The sequence below is a fragment of the Danaus plexippus genome, chromosome 15 (genome assembly GCF_018135715.1).
Source record: "Danaus plexippus chromosome 15, MEX_DaPlex, whole genome shotgun sequence".
Taxonomy (NCBI): Eukaryota; Metazoa; Arthropoda; class Insecta; order Lepidoptera; family Nymphalidae; genus Danaus; species Danaus plexippus.
Window position 1 is genome coordinate 6,339,477 of NC_083547.1, and position 21,434 is coordinate 6,360,910.

General features: G+C 31.4%; 3 protein-coding genes and 1 long non-coding RNA gene across 4 annotated transcripts in view; 1 reads left to right on the forward strand and 3 right to left on the reverse strand.

Moving 5' to 3' along the window:
* LOC116766496 (muscle LIM protein 1) overlaps window positions 1–18,792 on the forward strand; it is a 179,256-nt gene extending 160,464 nt beyond the window's left edge. Inside the window, exon 10 of the mRNA XM_061522729.1 lies at window positions 18,759–18,792. Within this exon, the coding sequence (XP_061378713.1) occupies window positions 18,759–18,777 (19 nt within the window). The 3' untranslated portion in view covers window positions 18,778–18,792. The remainder of the gene's footprint in view (window positions 1–18,758) is intronic.
* On the reverse strand, window positions 5,115–7,336 carry LOC116766366 (uncharacterized). Its single transcript, XM_061522796.1, has 7 exons — window positions 7,083–7,336; window positions 6,802–6,995; window positions 6,400–6,548; window positions 6,183–6,328; window positions 5,823–6,076; window positions 5,564–5,713; window positions 5,115–5,487 (listed from the first exon to the last, which is right to left on the reverse strand). Exons 1-7 carry the CDS (start codon window positions 7,264–7,266, stop codon window positions 5,236–5,238), a joined length of 1,329 nt encoding a protein of 442 aa, XP_061378780.1. The 5' UTR covers window positions 7,267–7,336; the 3' UTR covers window positions 5,115–5,235.
* Window positions 11,631–14,510, reverse strand: LOC116766363 (uncharacterized). The gene is made up of 7 exons (XM_061522964.1): window positions 14,227–14,510; window positions 13,946–14,139; window positions 13,583–13,731; window positions 13,366–13,511; window positions 13,006–13,259; window positions 12,747–12,896; window positions 11,631–12,670 (listed from the first exon to the last, which is right to left on the reverse strand). Exons 1-7 carry the CDS (start codon window positions 14,408–14,410, stop codon window positions 12,419–12,421), a joined length of 1,329 nt encoding a protein of 442 aa, XP_061378948.1. The 5' UTR covers window positions 14,411–14,510; the 3' UTR covers window positions 11,631–12,418.
* A 133-nt stretch (window positions 18,793–18,925) lies between the features above and the next one.
* On the reverse strand, window positions 18,926–21,006 carry LOC133319208 (uncharacterized). Its single transcript, XR_009752892.1, has 2 exons — window positions 20,729–21,006; window positions 18,926–19,147 (listed from the first exon to the last, which is right to left on the reverse strand). It is a non-coding gene; the product is annotated as an uncharacterized LOC133319208 (long non-coding RNA).
* Window positions 21,007–21,434: the final 428 nt, after the last annotated feature.

A 21,434-nucleotide genomic window follows, 5' to 3' on the forward strand; every position in this document is an offset into this window, starting at 1 on the left:
GTTTTAAAGCACTTGGACGTTTTATTTAAATATATTATAAAAATAATATTGTTAAATGATTTATGCAAAATTAATAGAAATTAGACGTTAGCCGTTATTCGTGCTTTATCTGTTATAAATTAAAATTACTTTAAAAGCTTTTCGTTTCAATAATAAAGTTGTGAAAGTTGTAAGTATCCATGTACAAAGCTTCTGAATCTCCTTGCTATTGAATTTAAATTGAATTTACAAACAATTCTGATTGCGATACCGTTAAATCAACCAACAGGATGTATTCATTAGTCATGTTGATTTTCCTAGTCCTAAATCAGTAGAACTCTGACTTAGAATTGACGTATATTTTGTAAAAGTATTGCAATTGGTTTATTATGAAATGTCCAAATATAATGTCCTTAGTTCCTAATCCATCTATGTAATACTTGTTTGTACTATGAACTAAACTAAATTTGGTCAGAACAGTTCATAAAACTTAAACCCGAATGTGCCCTTAAATGTTAAATATTTATTAGGCAGGAAAAGATTTCAGAATCGGAGATAATAATAGTGGTGTGACGTCAGAAAAGAGCGAACCATTATTTAATAGTTATTTTATGTTTTTGTAGACGTTTCGTGTTATAATAATAGAAAATTTAATTTATATGTTCAAAAGTTTATTTATATTGTAGGATTTAAAAATGATGTAAAAAAAGTCCTATGAAGTAAATGACTGATGGACATAAATTGGAAAATAATGTTTATAAAGATTACTTAGAAAAATGGAAAATATTTGTTATTGTATATGAAAAAATCTCACGAAAAGCAAACTTGAGACTTGACTTGGTGTTCCTAGTCAGTACTTCCGAAAGTTCAAATGTTGTTAATTTATTAAGACATGGCCCTTTTTTATAGAAAAATCACCTCTTTAAGGGCTTGTCATTAAAAGATGTGATATTTTCAATTGTCAAATTGATGTTTTTCTCCTTTCCCCGCTGCTCTTGGCGCTGTATCCGTTTTTATAGTACCGTAAATGTTTTAATATTCGTACTTATGAGAGCGAGGGTAACCTCGTTGAACCGAGGTTAAAACCCTAGTTCCTTAAAAGGCTTTAAAGTCTGGGCGTTCAGTGCCGATGGTGATGGCCGGGTTTCCATTTTGTAGCAAAAGATAGTCTTTACTCAATATTATACAAGCAATGGCTAACAAATTCTTACAATGAAAGTCAAGAATTCTATAGCAGAGATTCTATCACTGTGGCTCCTTAGAGCGACCAATGTAGAATAAATTCAGTACGATTATGCTGGGATTTTTATATGGCAAATTCTATCTAGCAATTGTGGGTACCTAAACAAAACTAATCACCTAATGTGTTACTTAAATTATTAACATCGGTGAAGTGAGTAATTTGAAAACGATTATGATGAATGAATACACGAAAAAGGATATTTTTGTACGACTAGACTCTCGGCGCGACTTTATTATTTCTAATAAATGACGTACCTATCAAGTAAGCAAGTTTTTATCGTTTTCATTACCTGGTTTTGTCGGTAAAAAACCTATGTAAAGCTCGTTTTCTGATTAAAAACGAGTTTATGCTTTCATTGCTTCCTAATTTCAGTTTAAATGCTAAGTGAATACCTTGAACATTAAAAACTTGCTGTTAAAATTAGTTTGCAGACCAAGTTTTAATGCTAAGTAAATACCTTGAACATTAAAAACTTGCTCTTAAAGAAGAGTTGAGTCCAATAAAGCATTTATATTACATTTTTATCTCAAGGTCACTAACAAATTCTTAGATTTAAGTAAGGTTTACCGAAGAATCGTAATTGCATGGTTTAAGTCGTTATTTTCCACCATGAGATATGTACTTTAACATTTGCATAATGCTTCTCTACGTTAATTAAATAGTTGACCATTACCTCGTTTGTCCGTAACGAGTTTCAGTGAAAAGCAATCGAAATTTCGGGTAAATTGGAAAATCAAAGCAAATTTTATCGTGTACCTAGTCATTTGTTAATAGTTTATGTTGAATGCAAGAAAATAGGAGGCCAAAAGTAGTGCGCCAGTCGAGAACAACCAATGTATATTGTAGAAATTGTGATAAATTCTTACAACGTGAATATTTGTGTATAGTTTCATAACTGGGGGTAAAAGAGTGAGTTGGTTACCGTTTACTTACGGCCCTTCTTAAAGAATGCAGACTATCGCTGGAGCCAGTCACTGGCTAAGAATATATGAACCTGTTTTATTCGAATTTCCTCATAATGGATTTGTGTGAAATAATAACGTTATTCGTAGTGTACTTACCAGTAAAAGGGATAAAATGTGAAAGATTTTTTGTGTTTAAAAACATCTTATTATGTACAAAATATTGTTTTGGTATCTTATTATATATCTTTATATGTGTTTTGTTATCATTTTTAAACTACCTAAAAAAAGGATATAGTCACATATGTGTAGTTATTTTGCCATCGCCTCCTTCTTTTTGTCCTTGCCACTTATCTAATTGTACGATGTAAAAAAAGTACTTTACCATTTTAAGTTATTATTATATTTTTTATGAGAAATAAATCTGTAACCACAAATGCAACAAACATTGCAACTGGTTGGAACCGTATTTATTAAAAAAACTCAAAGTATTTCCAAGTATCTTTTAAGGGTTAGTGTTTCATTTAAACCAATTGTTCTCATTTATAAAGACATTTACTATAGGTGTATATTACTTACAATTATAAGTACTTTGCATTCTATTTAACGAGACGAATTAGCAATAGAGGAGATGCTGTAAAAAATACTCAAGGTCCAGAGACGCTATGAAAATATTTCTTCGTACCATCCCGGTTTTAAAATGTGTCATTTTTCTTTAGAGAAAAGGGAAAAGCCTAACAACAATGAACAAATTGTTCTGAGATCTCTAAGTATATTGCTTTTTAAGAAAATGCAGCGAAGTGGAACCCTGAAAACATGAATTAACATGAGATGGATATTGTGAGACAGATCTTACAATATCAGTTTATTGGGTGAAGCGAGCGCAACGCTATACTGACGGGTCAGGTCAGTTTATTCACAGAGATGATCTCTATAGATGTTTTTACCAAACAAATTTATCAGACAGCTATTTTAATTTTTAGGGTCAGAAAACGGAACCCAAAAACGGTTCAGTGCGTAGTCGCTTCACTCAGCCTGTACCTGCTTGCTTTAAAAATGCGAAAGTTCGTCACCTTGTCTCATTACTGACCTTAACCTTACTTTTATAAGATAAGACAAAACATGTCAAGTATTGTTACTTGAATATTGAAGTAATTTGTTATTATTGTAGAATAGAGTCAACACTATCTTAGATACTTACATTTATTTATCTTCGATATAAAGTGTAACGATTACGATTTTAAATTATACTGAACTAAAATTCCCCACAGTTGTATCACAATGACCGCGAATTGTATAATTTGTTGGAAACTATGAAGTATAAGATAAAATTTTACTTATTTCTTAAAATTAAATTTGTCATACAAATTTATTTTTGATTTTATCGTTTTATAATTATCTTTATTGTTACATCTCATAATCAACCTTGTTTTAAGAGAATATTGAAATGTCTCTGGTAACTGGTTTGATAATTATTATACGAAATAACAGTTTTATGGACAGTTAACTGTTAACTATTATAAAAAAAAATAAAAAACTACTGAGAAAATAAACAATCGTCTATGGAAATTTTGCAGTTGTTAATTAAAATATTATATTCTACGTCCTCAGGCAAGGTGGAGTGACGATTTGCGCAAGATGGCTGGCAGGAGCTGGATGCGAGTAGCCGAAAATAGATCTCAGTGGTGTGCAATTGGAGAGGCCTATGTCCAGCAGTGGACCAGTATGGGCTGATGATGATGATGATGATGATGATACTACGAGTTAACACTACATTAAAAGCTTTTAGTTTCAATATTAAAGTTGTGAAACTTAGAAGTATCTATGTACAAAGCTTCTGAATCTCCTAGCTGTTGAATTTACGAACATTTCTAATTGCGATACCATTACATAAACCAACAGAAAGTATTCAAATTTAAAATTGTACATTAGTACATTTTGAGATCTAAGATTTTCGCGAGTTTTATTCATTTAAATGAAACTAGTATAATTCGGATATACTACGCGGGTTTTATTATTTAAAAATTACATAATCCCGACGTTTCGGTTACTTCAGTTACTTTCGGTTACCCGGTTTTGTCGGGGTTATGTAGTTTTTAAATAATAAAATCCGCGTAGTATATCCGAATAATACTAGTTTCATTTAAATTAGTACATTTGTAGGAAGAAAATAATTTCAAAACTTTATTTTCAATAAAACTCGAGATCCATTCATGGAATAAATCATTTGAAAGCAAAACGCGGTCATGTTCATGAAATGTGCGGCGGCGTTATAAGTACCACATCATCAACATGAACATAACAGGTACTCATCACAATCATTCAACATTTCATCGTAAAGTATACTTATATATTTATATTAAAGAAAGGCAAATAATCGTTTGATCCTTACATCGGTGATTAGGCTCAAGCTATAAGTACTATTGTTTCATGTATCTCCACTTAACAAGTGTCAGTAGGTTATACAAACTTAAATTTTTTAATATCAGTCCTTATTGTGCTTACAAGTCGCAACAAATATTGCTGTGCAAAATAATCTTTCAAAGGTAAGGTTTTTGGAAGTTAGAAGACTCTTTTTCTGGGTGAAATATTACAATAAAATGTATTACATTATTTAATATTCATAGTAAAACAGGACCGGGAGTAGTTTTAACCGCTTGGAAGAGTCTAAAGAATTAAACAATAGTAAAATAAGTGCTCATTCTGTCTTTTTTTTCGTCAATTAAATAAATTAAATAAGAAAGCAATTCAATTCAATTTGTTTTTTTGCCACTCTAAAAATAGAATTAATGTTTCATGACTTTTTAAGCACTTTTTCTATAGCTCTAATCTTAATACTCATGGTTTACTAGTAATCGTAAATAGCATATGGCCATTATTAGTAAAGAGGATAAAATGTATATGCACTGAGAGATTGTTTTTTAAGGTATATAATAAATAAATTTTTGAGTGCTATATCTTATAAAATCTTTCTTGAACCTTTGGCCATTCTTTTGTAATTGGTGTGGATTATAAATAATTACATAAAATGTTTTTTTTTGTCATTCAGTTATAAAATCATTCATTTAAATAATTTTATATATTAATATCATATTTTCTCTTTCGCATTGCTTAAGAAAGAAGACCATTAGAAACATCGAAGTTCGGTATGTGACCGATAACTCTTCTGAAGTCGGAGATCGTGCAGCAGAAGCTATATCCCAGGTCCAGGCGATCAGGCCTCCAGTTGATCCAGCTGAACGCATTGTTATTGCGACAACGATCAGTGCAAAACTGTAATTTGCGAGCTTCCGCCAGAGTGTAATGAGGATTATTTATACTGACGAATGCTGTACCACGACGTCTGGATTGATCGTATACCACCTAATAAATATCCATCATAAGTATCATATAATAATCGTAATATAAGGTCTTGATTTCATTGTCTGAATTATTTTACCTTATAGAAGTATTGAGGTACGGGAACTCTGTTATTGTCCAAAAATATGTTTACCATTTTTCCGTTAGAATTGCGTAATTGGGTAACACCAAATGTTCCAGTGTAAATTACTGTGTTATATCTAGCTCTACCAATACGTGCACGCAGGTTCTGTTGGAATTAGTAAGGAAATATCTTTAAAATTAGTAATAAATAGATAGTCTTTGTTAAATAAACGATGCAATTATAGTATTTTATATGATGTTATCAACATCAATACCATTTCCAGATTGTTCCAATTGCCGGCATTGAAGGGTTGCCATTGGGGAGCAGCGTTGATGAAGAAGAAGGTGGCACGTTGTCCAGTAGCGAAAACGTAGTCACTTTTAGCAGCAAGATGACCACGAGCAAGGAATTGATTGTTCGTTACATATTTATCAGCTAAGGCATTTCCTACTAGTCTTGCAATAGCTGTCTTTTGGCTAGCTTGTGTGTAAACGTTGTTTATGTTGACACCAGGGAAGAAGCCTCCAGCTAGAAAAATATTCTCTCATATTTAACATAGCCCTAATACAAAGCAATTTTTTTGCATCTTTTGTTAGGGATTTGCAATAAATGTTTTTAATAAAAGGTTGTTTACCTGACCAACTTGGCCTACTAACTCCGGTTTGATGCACAGCATTGTTAGCGTTTTGGTTGTACCATACGTACAAAACTTCCATACGGTTTTGATTGTAGCAGGATTGGTAGAGAGGATAAAATCGATTGTTCACAGAAAAGCCCACGCTGCAATTTTAGAAAAATATGTACTTAAATACTGTAAATGGTCATTACCAGTCGAAGTGATGAATGCATACCGAATTACAACGCCGTTGTTGAAGCATCTTGTACTTGTCTGCTGAGCTTGGTAGAAAGCGTGACGGGCACAAGTTAGTTGTCCAAAAGCTCTGTTACCATTTAACCATCCAGCTCCAGAAAATAAATTATTGCTAACACACCTGGCGGTCTAGAAAATACATTGAATTCATAATAGAATCCTTTTGATATCTTGCTTGTTTTATAATTGTATAATTGTTTAGTATAATTAAATTTCAAATTGTACTACTTTTTTTTTATTACATAAGAAACGACATGATTTCTTTTCGATATAGTTTATGGAATTGATATTATAAATTAGTCAATTGTCACATGGTCTGAAAAAAAATCGATTTCTGTAATTATTTTATAAAACTGTTATTATTTGAAAAAACAATAATTACAGCAGTATGAACTGTCGATACAATGTTCGGGTGGAGAATAGCATGGTTTTTTGGACAGGACACAATTACTTCTTCTCCGGCACTGAGACGTATCTGACCTGAATTGTCACTGGCTGCCAAATAATTATTAGTCCTCTTACTGATATATACAGGCTGGGGTTGACCAAAGTCTCCGTTAACTCTTAAAGTACATCCTGAAGTAACAAAATGTTATAAATTTATTGCAGAATTGCTTACTAGATGACTTAAATTATTACGTATTTAATCTTAGAAATGCTTACCACTGCGTGGAGAGGAAGTAGCATTAATCCAATTCTTTTGTTCTATAGCTAGATATGTATCTAGGTAGTCCTCAAATTCTTCTTCACCAAGAATAAGAGCCATCTCTGAAGGTGGAACCATCCTGGTGGGATGAGCCATGGCGGCTAGCGTCATCGCAGATAGTATTAGCGCTAAATGAAACATAGTAAGTATGTTTTTTGTTGTTACTGATAAATATATGTTCAGCCGTGTTACGGTCAAATGCCGCCTCGAAACTCGGCAAATGGAACTAAGTTGGTGTGTGTATTATTTTATATCATATTTATATAAAAATCTTATCTTTTTGTATGTTATATATTTTTCTACGATTGAGTGATAAATGGATTATAGCTAGCAGAATGAGCGAATTTTTTAAATTGATATTATAATTAGTCATGAAAATTGCAATAAGTATAAGATATTTATATCGTTATTGGTAAGATTTATAGCAATGAAATAATTCTTGGCCTCATTGCTTTGATTTCTGACTTTTTGAGGTCCCGTCAACTAAGAGTAATTAGTAGCGTCTCCTCTGAGTTAACGGAGGTCAAAACTTTGCTTCCTCAGGGATCGCATCTTCCCGAAACTCTATTGTTGTTGCACATTAGGGACCTGCTTTTATCGGGTGTTTTTAGTTACGAAGATGACTGCACAGTTGTGAACTGGTATGGTATGATTAATAAGGGTTAGAAAGAGAGTCATGGTAGAGCTTGTTAGTTTTACACTTCAGACACTCTTTGAATGGGCGATGATATTTTTGTGAAATTTAACGCCACTTAAATTCAAGCGTATCTTTTCACCGCCAAAAGAAGTCTGTTCACCTTGACTCCAACTTTTAATCATGTATTCTTGTATTGCTCGGACCGTTTTCATTTGTTACGTGTTGAGGTATTCTCGAACTTTTGGGCGATTTAATGTGTCCAAAGCGTACACAGCTACAAACAAACTCAGGGTCTCTGCAAAAGTGTGTCAGTGTGTTAAGCCAATCATCCTAGAGCTCAGGCGAAAAGTAACCAGCCTCTCGGTATTCTACAGGATCACTCTGGAGGGTATGAGCAGGAATTGCACGACCAACCACACATCCAGACACACCGTGGGTCTCCATCCTTTCGTTACAGACCTTCATCTCATCCGGGCGAAACGATACGCTTTCTCCTTCCTCATGAGCACAGAAGATTCGAATTCTAATTTAGGCACCTTCAAGAAAAGGGTGGAAAAGTTGTTTTTGAGATAGTGCGTTCAGCACTTACAACTTTATTTCCAACTTCCTATGGGTAGAATGACAGTCAAGCACTATCGAGTCGACATTTTTTAAAAGTTGCATACGTATCTAGAAAAAAAAATATTTAATGTAACCTATGTAATACATTTTTAAATTTATTCAAAGCATATGTGATTCATTTGTTTCATGTAGGAAAAGTACTGCCAAGTAAATTTTAAATGTTAGTTTTTTCGATTGTCTCAATTATTTAAGTACCTAAAAGAGTCAAGAGTCCGTCTCTCTTTAAAGTTAAAATATTTTTTATTATATTGAAAGATACTAATGATTAACAAAACTAAAACATATTCAGTAATTTAAGTAGTTTAATTGTATGTACATTAGTTAGAGATGAATTCGCTGAAAGAAAAATATCTATTGAAATTCACACACACAGAGATGTAAAGAAAATTTATCGTCTGTATTTTCCGATTTAAGGATATCAGTTTTTGTAAAGTTCTTATTTTTAGTAGGATATTATGTGATCAACAACATTAAGGGTTAGAATTCTAACATGCCTTTATGACGAATTAGAACGTAAGTTGTGAATAAAAGTTCGAACTGTGATTATTTCATTTAATCGTTTTTTATAATTATCAATAACGATCACTATGATACATGTTACTTATAAGTTTTTGTGAACTTTTATTCGCCATCGCTGTAATAATAATGTAACTATCACGTTTAACCAGCGGTAAACAAAGTTCTTGGGTTCTTAATTGTGTTGTAGCAAGAGTATATCATTAATCTTCTCTAATTGAATTAAGATAAGATTTCTGAGATTTAACACAAACATGTGTAGAATTTCCTTTAAATTTCAAATTATAATTAATGATGCTACATTGAAAAATGGTATCAATAAACTTACTTTCAGTGTACCGTCACTATATACTATTTTTCAAATTACCATTGCTATATACCATTTGCCAAACTACCATAATCCCGATGGGTTACTGAACAGTTTTGTTTAGGAATTTGATTTAATTCAAATTTGTTTATTTTTGTACAATTTCGGAAAGGGAAATCTAATGCACTAAAATAAAAATATTGTTAGATGCCTAATAAGTTAATAGATATAAAAAATGGCGCTCGCCTACCCTCCAGTCACTAATCCTTCGGGGCTTAGTGTAGTAACAGCTCATTAGGGACGTATTGTGATCCTTGTTTATAATTATTTGTGACTTGTTTGATTATTATTAAGTTATGTGTTAATGCTGTGAGACGCGTATATATAAATTTAAATATTAATATCTTATATTAGATGTACATTAAATTGTGATTATTTTATTTATATTTTTTTTCTCTCCTTATCCTAAAATCAGAAGTAGGATAGAAGAACAAACGTTATTAACAGTAAAAATTCTATTTTCAATTTGCTACTTCCTTTCACATAAATATTTTTTTCGAATTACTCACTTACTCACTGCTTTTTAATTCTATGGTTTACTTCTTTTGTCCCACGTGTGAACAATTTTTTTTTGAACGCGAAACGCCGATCCCGATATGGGTCATAGCGTAGGTCTTGAGATCACTCATGTTTGCTTCGAGCAGCCGTGGTAGTAGTTGCAATTCGCGAAGGACTCATCACTCGCGTTCGTGTTCTAATAGACGTCAAAATTATAGACGATGGTGACAGTCGCACTCGCTCCTCCCATCTTCTTCGTTCTCACAATAACATCTTTATCTATCGATCAAAAAACTTGCGAATTGGATTCGTCGTTACACGCAGCAGATACGCCAGCAGTTAATGGCGCGACGGCCGACCGTCTGTGGGTGAGAGTAGTAAAATTGACGCAACTTTTCATAAACATATATAAACTATTCCAACAAATTGGATCGATGCCTTAAAGTCCTTACTTATACTTGTTGATCAAATAATTATCATGTTTCTGATTTCGAACCTTAATGCCATTAATGTGTGGCGTGAGGAGGAAAAATGAGCTCACTATATAATATACGAATTTCTGGGGAAGGCAGTTTCATGTCATACGGATGACGCTCGTATATATATACGTACTGCGTGGCAGTTTATACCACCACTCGTACCAAACTTTGAGGGATTATAGGAAGCTGGGGATCGCAGTAAGAAATCATATTTGAAAAGGGTCACACGGTACACTACTTACGTATGAATAATTTTCGACGGTCTTGGCTCAGGTAGAAGCTTGTCTAAATTCAAGGCCTAAGTTTCGTCTAAGTGATAACCCATTAAAAATCCTTGCCTGCTGCCACCAAGTCATTTTATAGTCGGCGAGCCTACGTTGAACCTCACCGACGAAGGCTTTGCAAAGCGTAATGTTGCCATATCCTGAGATGGCATTTAGCTCAGAAAATGGCCTACGATTTCTGGAACAGATCGTATAAAGAATATTTTGTAAATCTTAACAATCGTTATAAATGTAATACAAAAAATGATGAGGCGAAATCGGTAACATACCTAATCATATTAAAAGAGATTAATGTATCGCCTTGTAAATTACTCGAGTTACACTACTAAAAAGTATAAATGCAATTTTAAAGGGGTCTGTCAATGAAATATGTGGTGTAACCAAATACTCTGTCTTGTGGTTTACTCATACCAACCATGACTTTATTTTATGTATGTAATTAGTGCTAAAGTATTATGGCTGTACACATTACTATGAAAATTAAAACTTTGTGGTTCCGACGACCACGTATTAAGATTTGGAAATGTGAGTTTTAAATGTAATTTAATGTATTTTCCACGTGATGCATTAGGGTGAGCGGTTGCCAATCAGGTTTATTAACAAATAGTAAGGATATCTTCTTTATTACATTTATGTATATACTTTTCCTTATAAACCGACATAAATTCGATTGATTGATTACTATTCACTTTACGTCGTCATTAATTCTTTCTTTTAATTAATGGGAAAGAACCCGTTTTTGTATGAGCGGTAAATTCAAAGTAACAAACAGCTTTGAACTCACCCTATTATCTATCAAGAACAGTTGTATACCTATTTGACAGTTATGTTACGCATTCAGTCCACATCACATCTCTTGGAAGGTTTTTTATTATGTAACAGTTAAACTGTTAAAAAAGCACACGTCCCATCATTGCATATAGTACCGCATTGTGTATAGTCCTTTGTCGTCCTGAACATGTCTAATTATTTACACAATAACTTACAATGTTTAATTATTTACACAATAACTTACATTTTCCGTTCCCGTAAATAACTACAGTTTTTTGTAAAATACATAGATAATCGACAAAGGGAAAGACTTTTCAAAATAGACACTTCCAAAAATGTTAAAAGTTTTTATTTAGATTTGGTGGATAGAGGTATTGTCAATCAACTGTTTCAAAGGCCTAGTATAACCTTTTAAAACTCATTTAACAAATTTAATTGGAGCTTCTTTCTCTAGTAGATCTAAATTAAAACTACTTATCTCACTAGAATAATGAAAATGAAATTTATGATAGTTTGACGAACTGATGCTCAGGCAGATTATTACAGATTTTGTTTAATATTTCAGACACTTAAATAACTCAAGTTGTAAGACCTGAATGAATTTATATGAATGTGCTTCTTAAGGCTGTAAGTTTGAATCGTCACACTACATACGAAACTTTAATAGCTTCTTATTCATAGATCTTCGTACGTTGTATGGACATAGATTAATAAAAGATAAACAGGAAACGTTAAGCATCTAGTTCGAATCTGTAAATTTAGAATACGCAAATTTTTCCACCTAAAAATTTTCATGTAACTAACTTGGTGAGTAACTTTTTTTATACTTAATATAATTTTTAAAATTTTTATGCCACTATAAATAAAACAAGTAACCTATTATTACTTTTAAACCTCTCTTTCTGTGGTTCTAATCTTAATACTCATGGTTAATACTGTCTAAAGAGTTATTCGTTATCTCCGTAATCGTAAATGGAATATGGCCCTTTGAACATTGTTTTACATTCGGTGTCGATCTTAAATTATGAAATAGAACGCAATTTTGTCATTCACTAATAAAATACTTTATTTAATTATGTTATGTTACTGTATTGACATCATTTACTGTCTTTCACATTATTTAAGATAGAAGACCATTAGAAACATCGAAGTTCGGTATGTGACCGATAACTCTTCTGAAGTCGGAGATCGTGCAGCAGAAGCTATATCCCAGGTCCAGGCGATCAGGCCTCCAGTTGATCCAGCTGAACGCGTTGTTATTGCGACAACGATCAGTGCAAAACTGCAAATTGCGAGCTTCCGCCAGAGTGTAATGAGGATTATTTATACTGACGAATGCTGTACCACGACGTCTGGATTGATCGTATACCACCTAATAAATATCCATCATAAGTATCATATAATAATCGTAATATAAGGTCTTGATTTCATTGTCTGAATTATTTTACCTTATAGAAGTATTGAGGTACGGGAACTCTGTTATTGTCCAAAAATATGTTTACCATTTTTCCGTTAGAATTGCGTAATTGGGTAACACCAAATGTTCCACTGTAAATTACTGTGTTATATCCAGCTCTGCCAATACGTGCACGCAGGTTCTGTTGGAATTAGTAAGGAAATATCTTTAAAATAAGTAATAAATAGATAGTCTGTGTTAAATAAACGATGCAATTATAGTATTTTCTATAATGTAATAAACATCAATACCAGTTCCAGATTGTTCCAATTGCCGGCATTGAAGGGTTGCCATTGGGGAGCAGCGTTGATGAAGAAGAAGGTGGCACGTTGTCCAGTAGCGAAAACGTAGTCACTTTTAGCAGCAAGATGACCACGAGCAAGGAATTGGTTGTTCGTAACGTATTTATCAGCTAAGGCATTTCCTACTAGTCTTGCAATAGCTCTCTTTTGACTTGCTTGTGTGTAAAGGTTGTTTATGTTGACACCAGGGAAGAAGCCTCCAGCTAGAAAAATATTCTCTCATATATAACATAGCCATAATACCAAGCAATTTTTTTGCATTTTTTATTAGGGATGTGCAATAAATGTTTTTAATAAAAGGTTGATTACCTAACCAACTTGGTCTACCAACTCCGTTTTGATGCACAGCATTGTTAGCGTTTTGGTTGTACCATACGTACAAAACTTCCATACGGTTTTGATTGTAGCAGGATTGGTAGAGAGGATAAAATCGATTGTTCACAGAAAAGCCCACGCTGAAATTTGAGGAAAATATACATTAAAATATAGTAAATGGTCATTACCAGTCGAAATGATGAATGCATACCGAATTACAACGCCGTTGTTGAAGCATCTTGTACTTGTCTGCTGAGCTTGGTAGAAAGCGTGACCAGCACAAGTTAGTTGTCCAAAAGCTCTGTTACCATTTAACCATCCAGCTCCAGAAAATAAATTATTGCTAACACACCTGGCGGTCTAGAAAATACATTGAATATTTGAACACATTTTGTATTTATTTAAAATAGAATCCTTATATGTCTACCCTGTTATATGAATGTATAACTGTCAACTATAATCGATTTAATATCATTCATGAGACAGTAAGTCAGATACGATTAGTAATTACGGAAGCAGATTTGTTTAAAAAAAATATTGATTGATTACTGCTAATTTGATTTGAAATAATTACAGCGGTATGGACTGTAGATACAATGTTCGGATGGCGGATGGCTTGGTTGTTTGGACAGGAAACGATTACTTCTTCTCCGCCACCGAGACGTATTTGACCTGAGTTTCCACTGGCTGCCAAATAATTATTAGTCCTCCTGTTGATATATACAGGTTGAGGTTGACCAAAGTCACCGTTGACTCTCAAAGTACACCCTGAAGTTAGAAAATTAGGTAAATTGGTTGCAAAATTCTAAGCTAAATAACTAATTATATAAGGTACTTGATCTTAGAAATGCTTACCACTGCGAGGAGAGGAAGTAGCATTAATCCAATTCTTTTGTTCTATAGCTAGATATTTGTCTAAGTAGTCCTCAAACTCTTCTTCACCAAGAATAAGAGCCATCTCTGAAGGTGGAACCATCCTGGTGGGATGAGCAATGACGGCTATCGTCATCGCTGATAGTAATAGCACAAAACGAAACATAGTAAATGTGTTTTTTGTTGTTACTTATAAATATATGTTCGGTCGGGCTCCGACCAAATGACCGACTCGGAACTCGGCCTAATGGAACGAAGTCGGTGTGGACATCACTATATATCATATTTATATAAAAATCATATCTCTTTGTATACTATATTGTCTACGATTGATAAAAGGATTAAAGCTAGCAGAATGCGCGGAAATTTTTGTTTTGTTTTTATAATTAGTCATGAAAATTGCAGTACATAAGAGTGTATAAGAAAAATGCTTTTATTTTGTAATCTATGTAATTAATCTTTAAATTGCCTCAAAGCATATAACACGTTTAGCTACTGTCTATCATAAGAAAAGTACTGCCAAGTGACTTTTAAATGTTTGTTTTTTGAGTTGATGAAAAATTTCAACAGTACGTCTTAATTAGAGTGAAAAAATACTTTGTATTATATTAGAAGATTGATAAATATTTCATAATCCTAATTCAATGGTTTTAGTTTTATTAAAGAGTTGAATTATGTAAAGAAAAGTTAGATATAAATACATTGAAATAAAAAGATCTGTTAAAATTCACACACGCAGAGATGTAAACAAACATATCGTCTGTCTTTTCCGGTTTCAGGATATCTGTTTTTGTAAATCTTTTCTTTTTATGTGATCAACAACATTAAGGGTTAGAAATCTAACATGCCTTTATGAAGAACTAGAACGTAAGTTGTGAATAAAAGTTCGAACTTTGATTATTTCATTTAATCGTTTTTTATAATTATCAATAACGGTCACTATGATACATGTTACTTATAAGTTTTTGTAAACTTTTATTCGCCATCGCTGTAATAGTAATGTAACTATCACGTTTAACCAGCGGTAAACAAAGTTCTTGGGTTCTTAATTGTGTTGTAGCAAGAGTATATCATTAATCTTCTCTAAGATAATTAAGGTAAGATTACTGAGATTTCACACGAACATGCGTAGAATCATTTATTTTTAACTTCAGATTATATTTAATGATGTTACATTGAAAAATCGTATATCGGGGTTACCACGGTTATTATTCTGCAATAATTATTGACTCTAAAGTCGCAACGATGTAAATTACCTGAAAAATATTGTTTTAGGCTTTGATATAATTAAACAATTGTTTATTTTTTTGTAGATTTCATTAATGTTAACGTCAAGTTAAATATGTTTTCGTAATTTTCCCCCAATCGATGAAGAGTAATGGCAAGGTAAGTACATAGATTATAAAAATATTAAAATATAATTTGCGGATGAAAAAATATTGTTAGTACGTGTTTTTCAAGCTCTAAAGCAGTAACAGTTCTGAAATTGGGTTGATTTATCTGAATCAATTTACATACAAACATTTTAAGAAACTTGTTTCTATTAAGGCAATGGGAAATAGCGTTTAAATCCTTTTGGCTCATTTTAATTTCAGTTTAAAACTAAGGGGAATTGTTGAGCAGTGGTTGTTTAAGGATATATTTTTGCGAAAATAATAATTATAAACGTTATTAAAAGTTTTATAAAAGAAAAAAAAATTAAAATATTTTAATTCAAACCATTATCGGTTAAGATTTAACTGGTATATAAGATAATAATTGAATGTTTGAAAACAGTGTTATAAAATATTGTAGTACGTCGTTATTAATTATTTATTTAACATGAGGTAAGTCTAAGTTTTGTGCAAGCATCAGTGGGAAACTCAATTATAGGTGCATGAATACACAATAACGCTGTCTGCAGTGTTCACCTTAAATCTGTGAAGCTATTCGTTAAGCTCAGAAAAATGCAAACGTAGTAAATTGCGATAAAAATTATATGAACTACAATCAAATAAATTCATGTAAGACCCTAATTAGTCGATAAGGAATCTATTTTTAATCTGTTAGATTGATTGCAAATATTACGTCACTGTCAAATCGTGATGATAAGTTTAGCTTATATTAATTTATCACCCTGATTGATTTGTCAGTGCTTAAGGGCGTGACTCCTCGTCATGCGTGTTCCATGATTGAAGCGTGCTTGTTTTGTTTGTAATTATTGACAACGATATTCATTATTGTTTGAAATAATATAAATACCATGCAGCTCTAGTCCGTTTGTTGAGCACAAATTTAAATAATACACAGTATATCTAGTCGATTTTTTTTTAATTTTCTTTTCTGATATATCTTTTTTCATTAAAATCGTTGAATAAGAAACAAATTCGGAAAAAATGTAAGTTGGTTTATTTGTTTGGTGGTGAGTTTATGAAAAAATACAACGTATCACTGCCGTTAAGATAATTATTTCGTAATATGTAAGAAGTCATATATTTGTTGCAAACAATCAATTATATTTATATAACTTATCCACGAATATTTAATAAGATTCTATTTCAAAATTTTTGGGAATATTCTCATAATTCTAATTTACTTATCCTATATATGGCAGTCATGCGATTTTTGATAGTTACTTAGATTTATAACATTACACTAGGTACTTAAGAAATTCAGAAATGATAAGATAATGTATTACAATTTATCATTTTGATGAATTAGTTTAAAAAAATCGATACAAAACATACGTTATATGTATTTCTTTATTTCAATTCGGTTGTTGAACGTTAATAACCTGTTATTAGTTTTATTATAATAATTAAACAATTTCTTGAGTACATCACATTTGGAAAACGTTATATTATCTCAAAAAATACGTTACTTTTGCCTTGCTGGTTGCAAATCTAAATTGTCGACATTGAGATACGAACTTTTTAACGTTAAGTAAAAAAGATCTTCGTCGTGAAAGCTGTCTAGATAGGAAATCCTCATTTGTAGTTGAGACGTGTGCCGTTAAGTTAGTTTCCGTATTAAAGGATTAGAAATAGGATTCCAAGTTAGATAAGGCAACTTAAATCAATACATGTGATCCCAGTTAATTTGTACATTTTACTATGCTTTATATTCATTATCGTTTTTCTTATTGCAAAATAGATAAACATTATAAATCAGAAAGTAAGTCTATCACCAGCTAAGAGTGGAACTAAGTAAAGAAGTAAAGAAAAATATGTATATATATATCGTCTCACATGTTGTATGTGGAAATTGAACAGGGATAAACATTTTTGATGTGGCAATCAAGATGGTTTTCTGTCAATGAAAGAATGTGACATACAAAAACCTGATGCCCAATAACGGAACCCCATTTCCTACTAAAGCGACATCCAGAACAATCTTTTTATATTTTCTTTAGAATATCTCTTAAGCGAAATTAAGTATATTGTCGTATATATTTAGGAAGATAAATTAAATTATATTGTCCATATATATATGTTGTAATGTAAAGTTCCTGACTTAATTTGATTTTTAATTAACTCTGAAATAACTAATCCAGACCTCGTTAGATATAACCGGAGATTGCCGAACCGAAGTTCCATTTCTTCCCGGTCCCCTGAGATACTTCTAACGTCCTTCCATTTAGTTTAGAATAATTTGTATTATTTGTGACTTTAATTCGGTTCTAATGAGTTAGTTTGTCTGAAAGAAAATAAAATGTTTATTAAATGTTTACATCGTGACTGAAAACTTATTACATGTGATATTTAAACTTAAAAAAATATACCCACAGTCAAAAACTGCGGAAAATGCTTAGGAAATATCAATTTTGTATTGGGAATTCCAATAAAGCGATGTTTCATAGTACTATCATCGATTGCGCAAATAAGTCCATTCAAAACTATTGCATTCGTGTAGAGATTGAGATCGCGCCGGTCCCTGGCTATTTGATGTGTTCATGCATTTTATACCGACACGTTATAACTGAAATGAAAAATGGAATAAAAATATGTATTCACTATGACATGATTGTTTGGAGGTAAGATATATTGTACATAATTTTAGACGTAAAATTACTATTTAAAACGCACTAATCTGTATATACTTTACCAAGGATAATAGCTTATCTTTATCTTCCTATATGTGATTGTTAATGTTAATATTTGATATTGATTTCTGATACGTCCGTTGATAAATAAACAATTAAACGTCGGATGAGTACAGACGAGGGTAAAGAAATTTTGCACCAACAGAATTAGTTTAGCATTATATGGTTTGTGAGAGGGTTTAATGAGTTGATAGCTATTAATGATATTAGGGTACCATTTTGATTTCAGTAGCCGACTGATTTTTGGGAAATATAGAGGCTGAAAATAATCTTAAGTAGAAAAAACCGGACTGGTGTGAGACAAATTTTAAACTTACTAAGAATTACGTATTGAAAAGGTAGAGATTAATGAAAAAAATATTTTTCTTAATATGTTTACGATACTAGAAGGATATTAAAAAGCAACAGAGTTAATTTTGTAATAAACATGAATCACTGAACGGATAGTTTAGGTTTGATTTAATTGTTTTATTTCAAATACGTACATAAATCGATTGATCATTAAAAGTATTATAAAACGAAATCTCTTTATTTAAAGTCTTTCGAAATTATATTAAAAATATAACTTATAAATATACACTCAACAAAATAAAAAAAATATAAAGAAATATATTTGATTTATTAAGACAATGACGCTCGGGAGGATTATAATATAATGTATATTTTTTATAAAAATGTAAGGGAAAAGGCGAAATAAAAGTGCCCCGGGGGATCGTCTCGACTATAGCTGTACACTGTAACTCCTTTATCGACTAACACTCTCTTAGTTGGCTTTACTCTTCCTGCGTCTGGAGCTTAATTGAACATTACGTCCCTCACCGGCTGCAATATTAAATTAGCTATCAGTATATATTACTTTAAAGTTTATTACATTAGTAATAATTTGCTAGCTTATATTAAACTATGAATTTCCTATTTAATATTAATCTATGTAAAATATTTTTAATAGTTATTTTTATTAATAACAGTTTGTTCGTCTCTTGTTTTTGTAGTTATCACGTGTTAATATGTATTTATACATATTTTAGTTACTTTCATAAATACAACAACAGTAATTTTATTATTCTGAAATAAACACATACTAACGTCTAACGATATCACTCGGGATATATATTCTACTAACATATTATTAGCAGTATGTTAGGATGGATGAAAAAGTCTCTAAGGATGGATGAATTATGGATTGAAGAATTTAGGGCTTCTTTGAAGCTTTATATAAACGTTCTGTGTGCTTTATTTACGAAAAAAACATAGATTGATTTTTTTTTAAATCAATTGACTGCATTATCCAGTACCTCATTGTATAAAAATATTTTTATAATTCTATGACTTTAAATATATTACATATGTAAATATAAAATAAATTAACAATGTATATAAAAGCTACTAAAGCTGACCGCGTTTAACATTGATGAATGAATTATCAGACATTACTCAGTTGTCAGAAAGTTGTCGTGGAAGGGAAGATAGTTCATGATCAAATCCTATACACATTAAAACAACGCTCGACCTACCAAATGGCTTTGAAATAAAGGAATTGAATTAGTATAACGAGTTTAGTTACGTATTATAAAACTTTTCTTCATTTAAATGTATATATATTTACAGTACATTATAAAAAAATATTTTTTTCAATAAATATCTTTTCCACCAACAATTTTTGTTAGTGTTTGTGTATTATAAGTATATATTTTAGCAACCTTAATTGAAATTTACATTTGTATATTATTAGAAATATAATATCAAAGAATTTATGTCAAAAGTTAAGTAAACATATACAAACTTCTGAATTAATAATATCAGTAAATAAAAGGCTTTAAATAAAAGTTATGTGTTATACTAAATCAAGCAAAAAGATTTCTTCACCTATGAATATCAGAGGTCTATTGAGCCTAAAATGTAATAATGATACATTTTCTTATGATGACACAACGTATAATATTAAAACATTTTGATGGAATTTGAATTAATAAATTTGTCGGATTGTGTGAAAAAAAAACCTTTAAATGAACCAAGTCAGTATCAAAGTGAAGGTGGAATACCAATAAGATGTCGTCTTTTAAAAAAATTTATACATAATTATTCTTATAAATATTTTTTCATTAATGTTTCCGTTCGAATTATCTTTATTATATCTGTGGATTAAATAATCTCTTTTGAAATCTGATTACCTTTTAAGAGAAACAATATTACATTCTACGTGACACTGGCAGAAAATACTGTGCACGAATGCCATATTATATAAAAAAAAAGAGAAACATTAAAATAGTGGCAACGTCAGTTCCGTTGTGACAAGTATTCATACACAGCATTTCTAGTTTTTCGTAAACGTCACATGATAAATCAAAATAGATTTATGAATGAATCAGTCCCGATGATCTTCTTTAATAATTCTCCTCTCACCTGTGGGAGTCGTGGGATGTTAGCTGTCTGATCGGTCAATTTTAAAACTACATTTATAGTTGGATGCGCAAGCAACCCGTGGTTGTCGCTAAAGGTGAGGAGTTTAATTATTGGGGGGTTTTATCTTAGCAATTAAAATAATAAAAAGTAATCAAATAAACAGACAAAGTTTTATTACAATAACATTGAGTTTTCAGATTTTCGAATAAAATACTAAAAAGTCACGCTTTGATTATTCCAGAATTTTTAAAATAAACCTATATCACTGTTAAAGAGTGATTTCAATATAATTAATTAAAATACTGTGTATTTAGATGTCTAAATACCTAAGTAATTAGTTTTTTATTGTACCTATACATTAAAATATTTCTATATTTCTAATAACGTCTGTTAAAAAAGATTTACATTTTATTTTGGCTCGATCGAAAAAATTGTTGCTGAAATATTCGAAATATTAAAAAAAAAATGTCAGATTTTGACATTTAATATTATTATGGATACAATTCGTTCGTGTTTAACGATCAATACGAATGAATAAAAGCGAAATGTGTCCCGACACACGACTTACCTGTTAAGAACTAGTCGTCAAACAGACTATAAACAACGTTGTTACATTTACGATCACTTTACACTTGCACTTAGACTGTGTGTGGAGGGATATTGAGATTTATATTACAGATTATTTAGTTAACAACGAGGTTATAAA

Coding starts and splice junctions, on each gene's coding strand:
- LOC116766366 (XM_061522796.1), bottom strand. CDS start 7,266: ATGTTTCATTTAGCGCTAATACTATCTGCGATGACGCTAGCCGCCATG. Junction 6,329..6,399: donor AACAACGGCGTTGTAATTCG/GTATGCATTCAT, acceptor CTAAAATTGCAG/CGTGGGCTTTTCTGTGAACA. Junction 5,714..5,822: donor ATTGGAACAATCTGGAAATG/GTATTGATGTTG, acceptor TAATTCCAACAG/AACCTGCGTGCACGTATTGG.
- LOC116766363 (XM_061522964.1), bottom strand. CDS start 14,410: ATGTTTCGTTTTGTGCTATTACTATCAGCGATGACGATAGCCGTCATT. Junction 14,140..14,226: donor TACTTCCTCTCCTCGCAGTG/GTAAGCATTTCT, acceptor TTCTAACTTCAG/GGTGTACTTTGAGAGTCAAC. Junction 13,512..13,582: donor AACAACGGCGTTGTAATTCG/GTATGCATTCAT, acceptor CTCAAATTTCAG/CGTGGGCTTTTCTGTGAACA.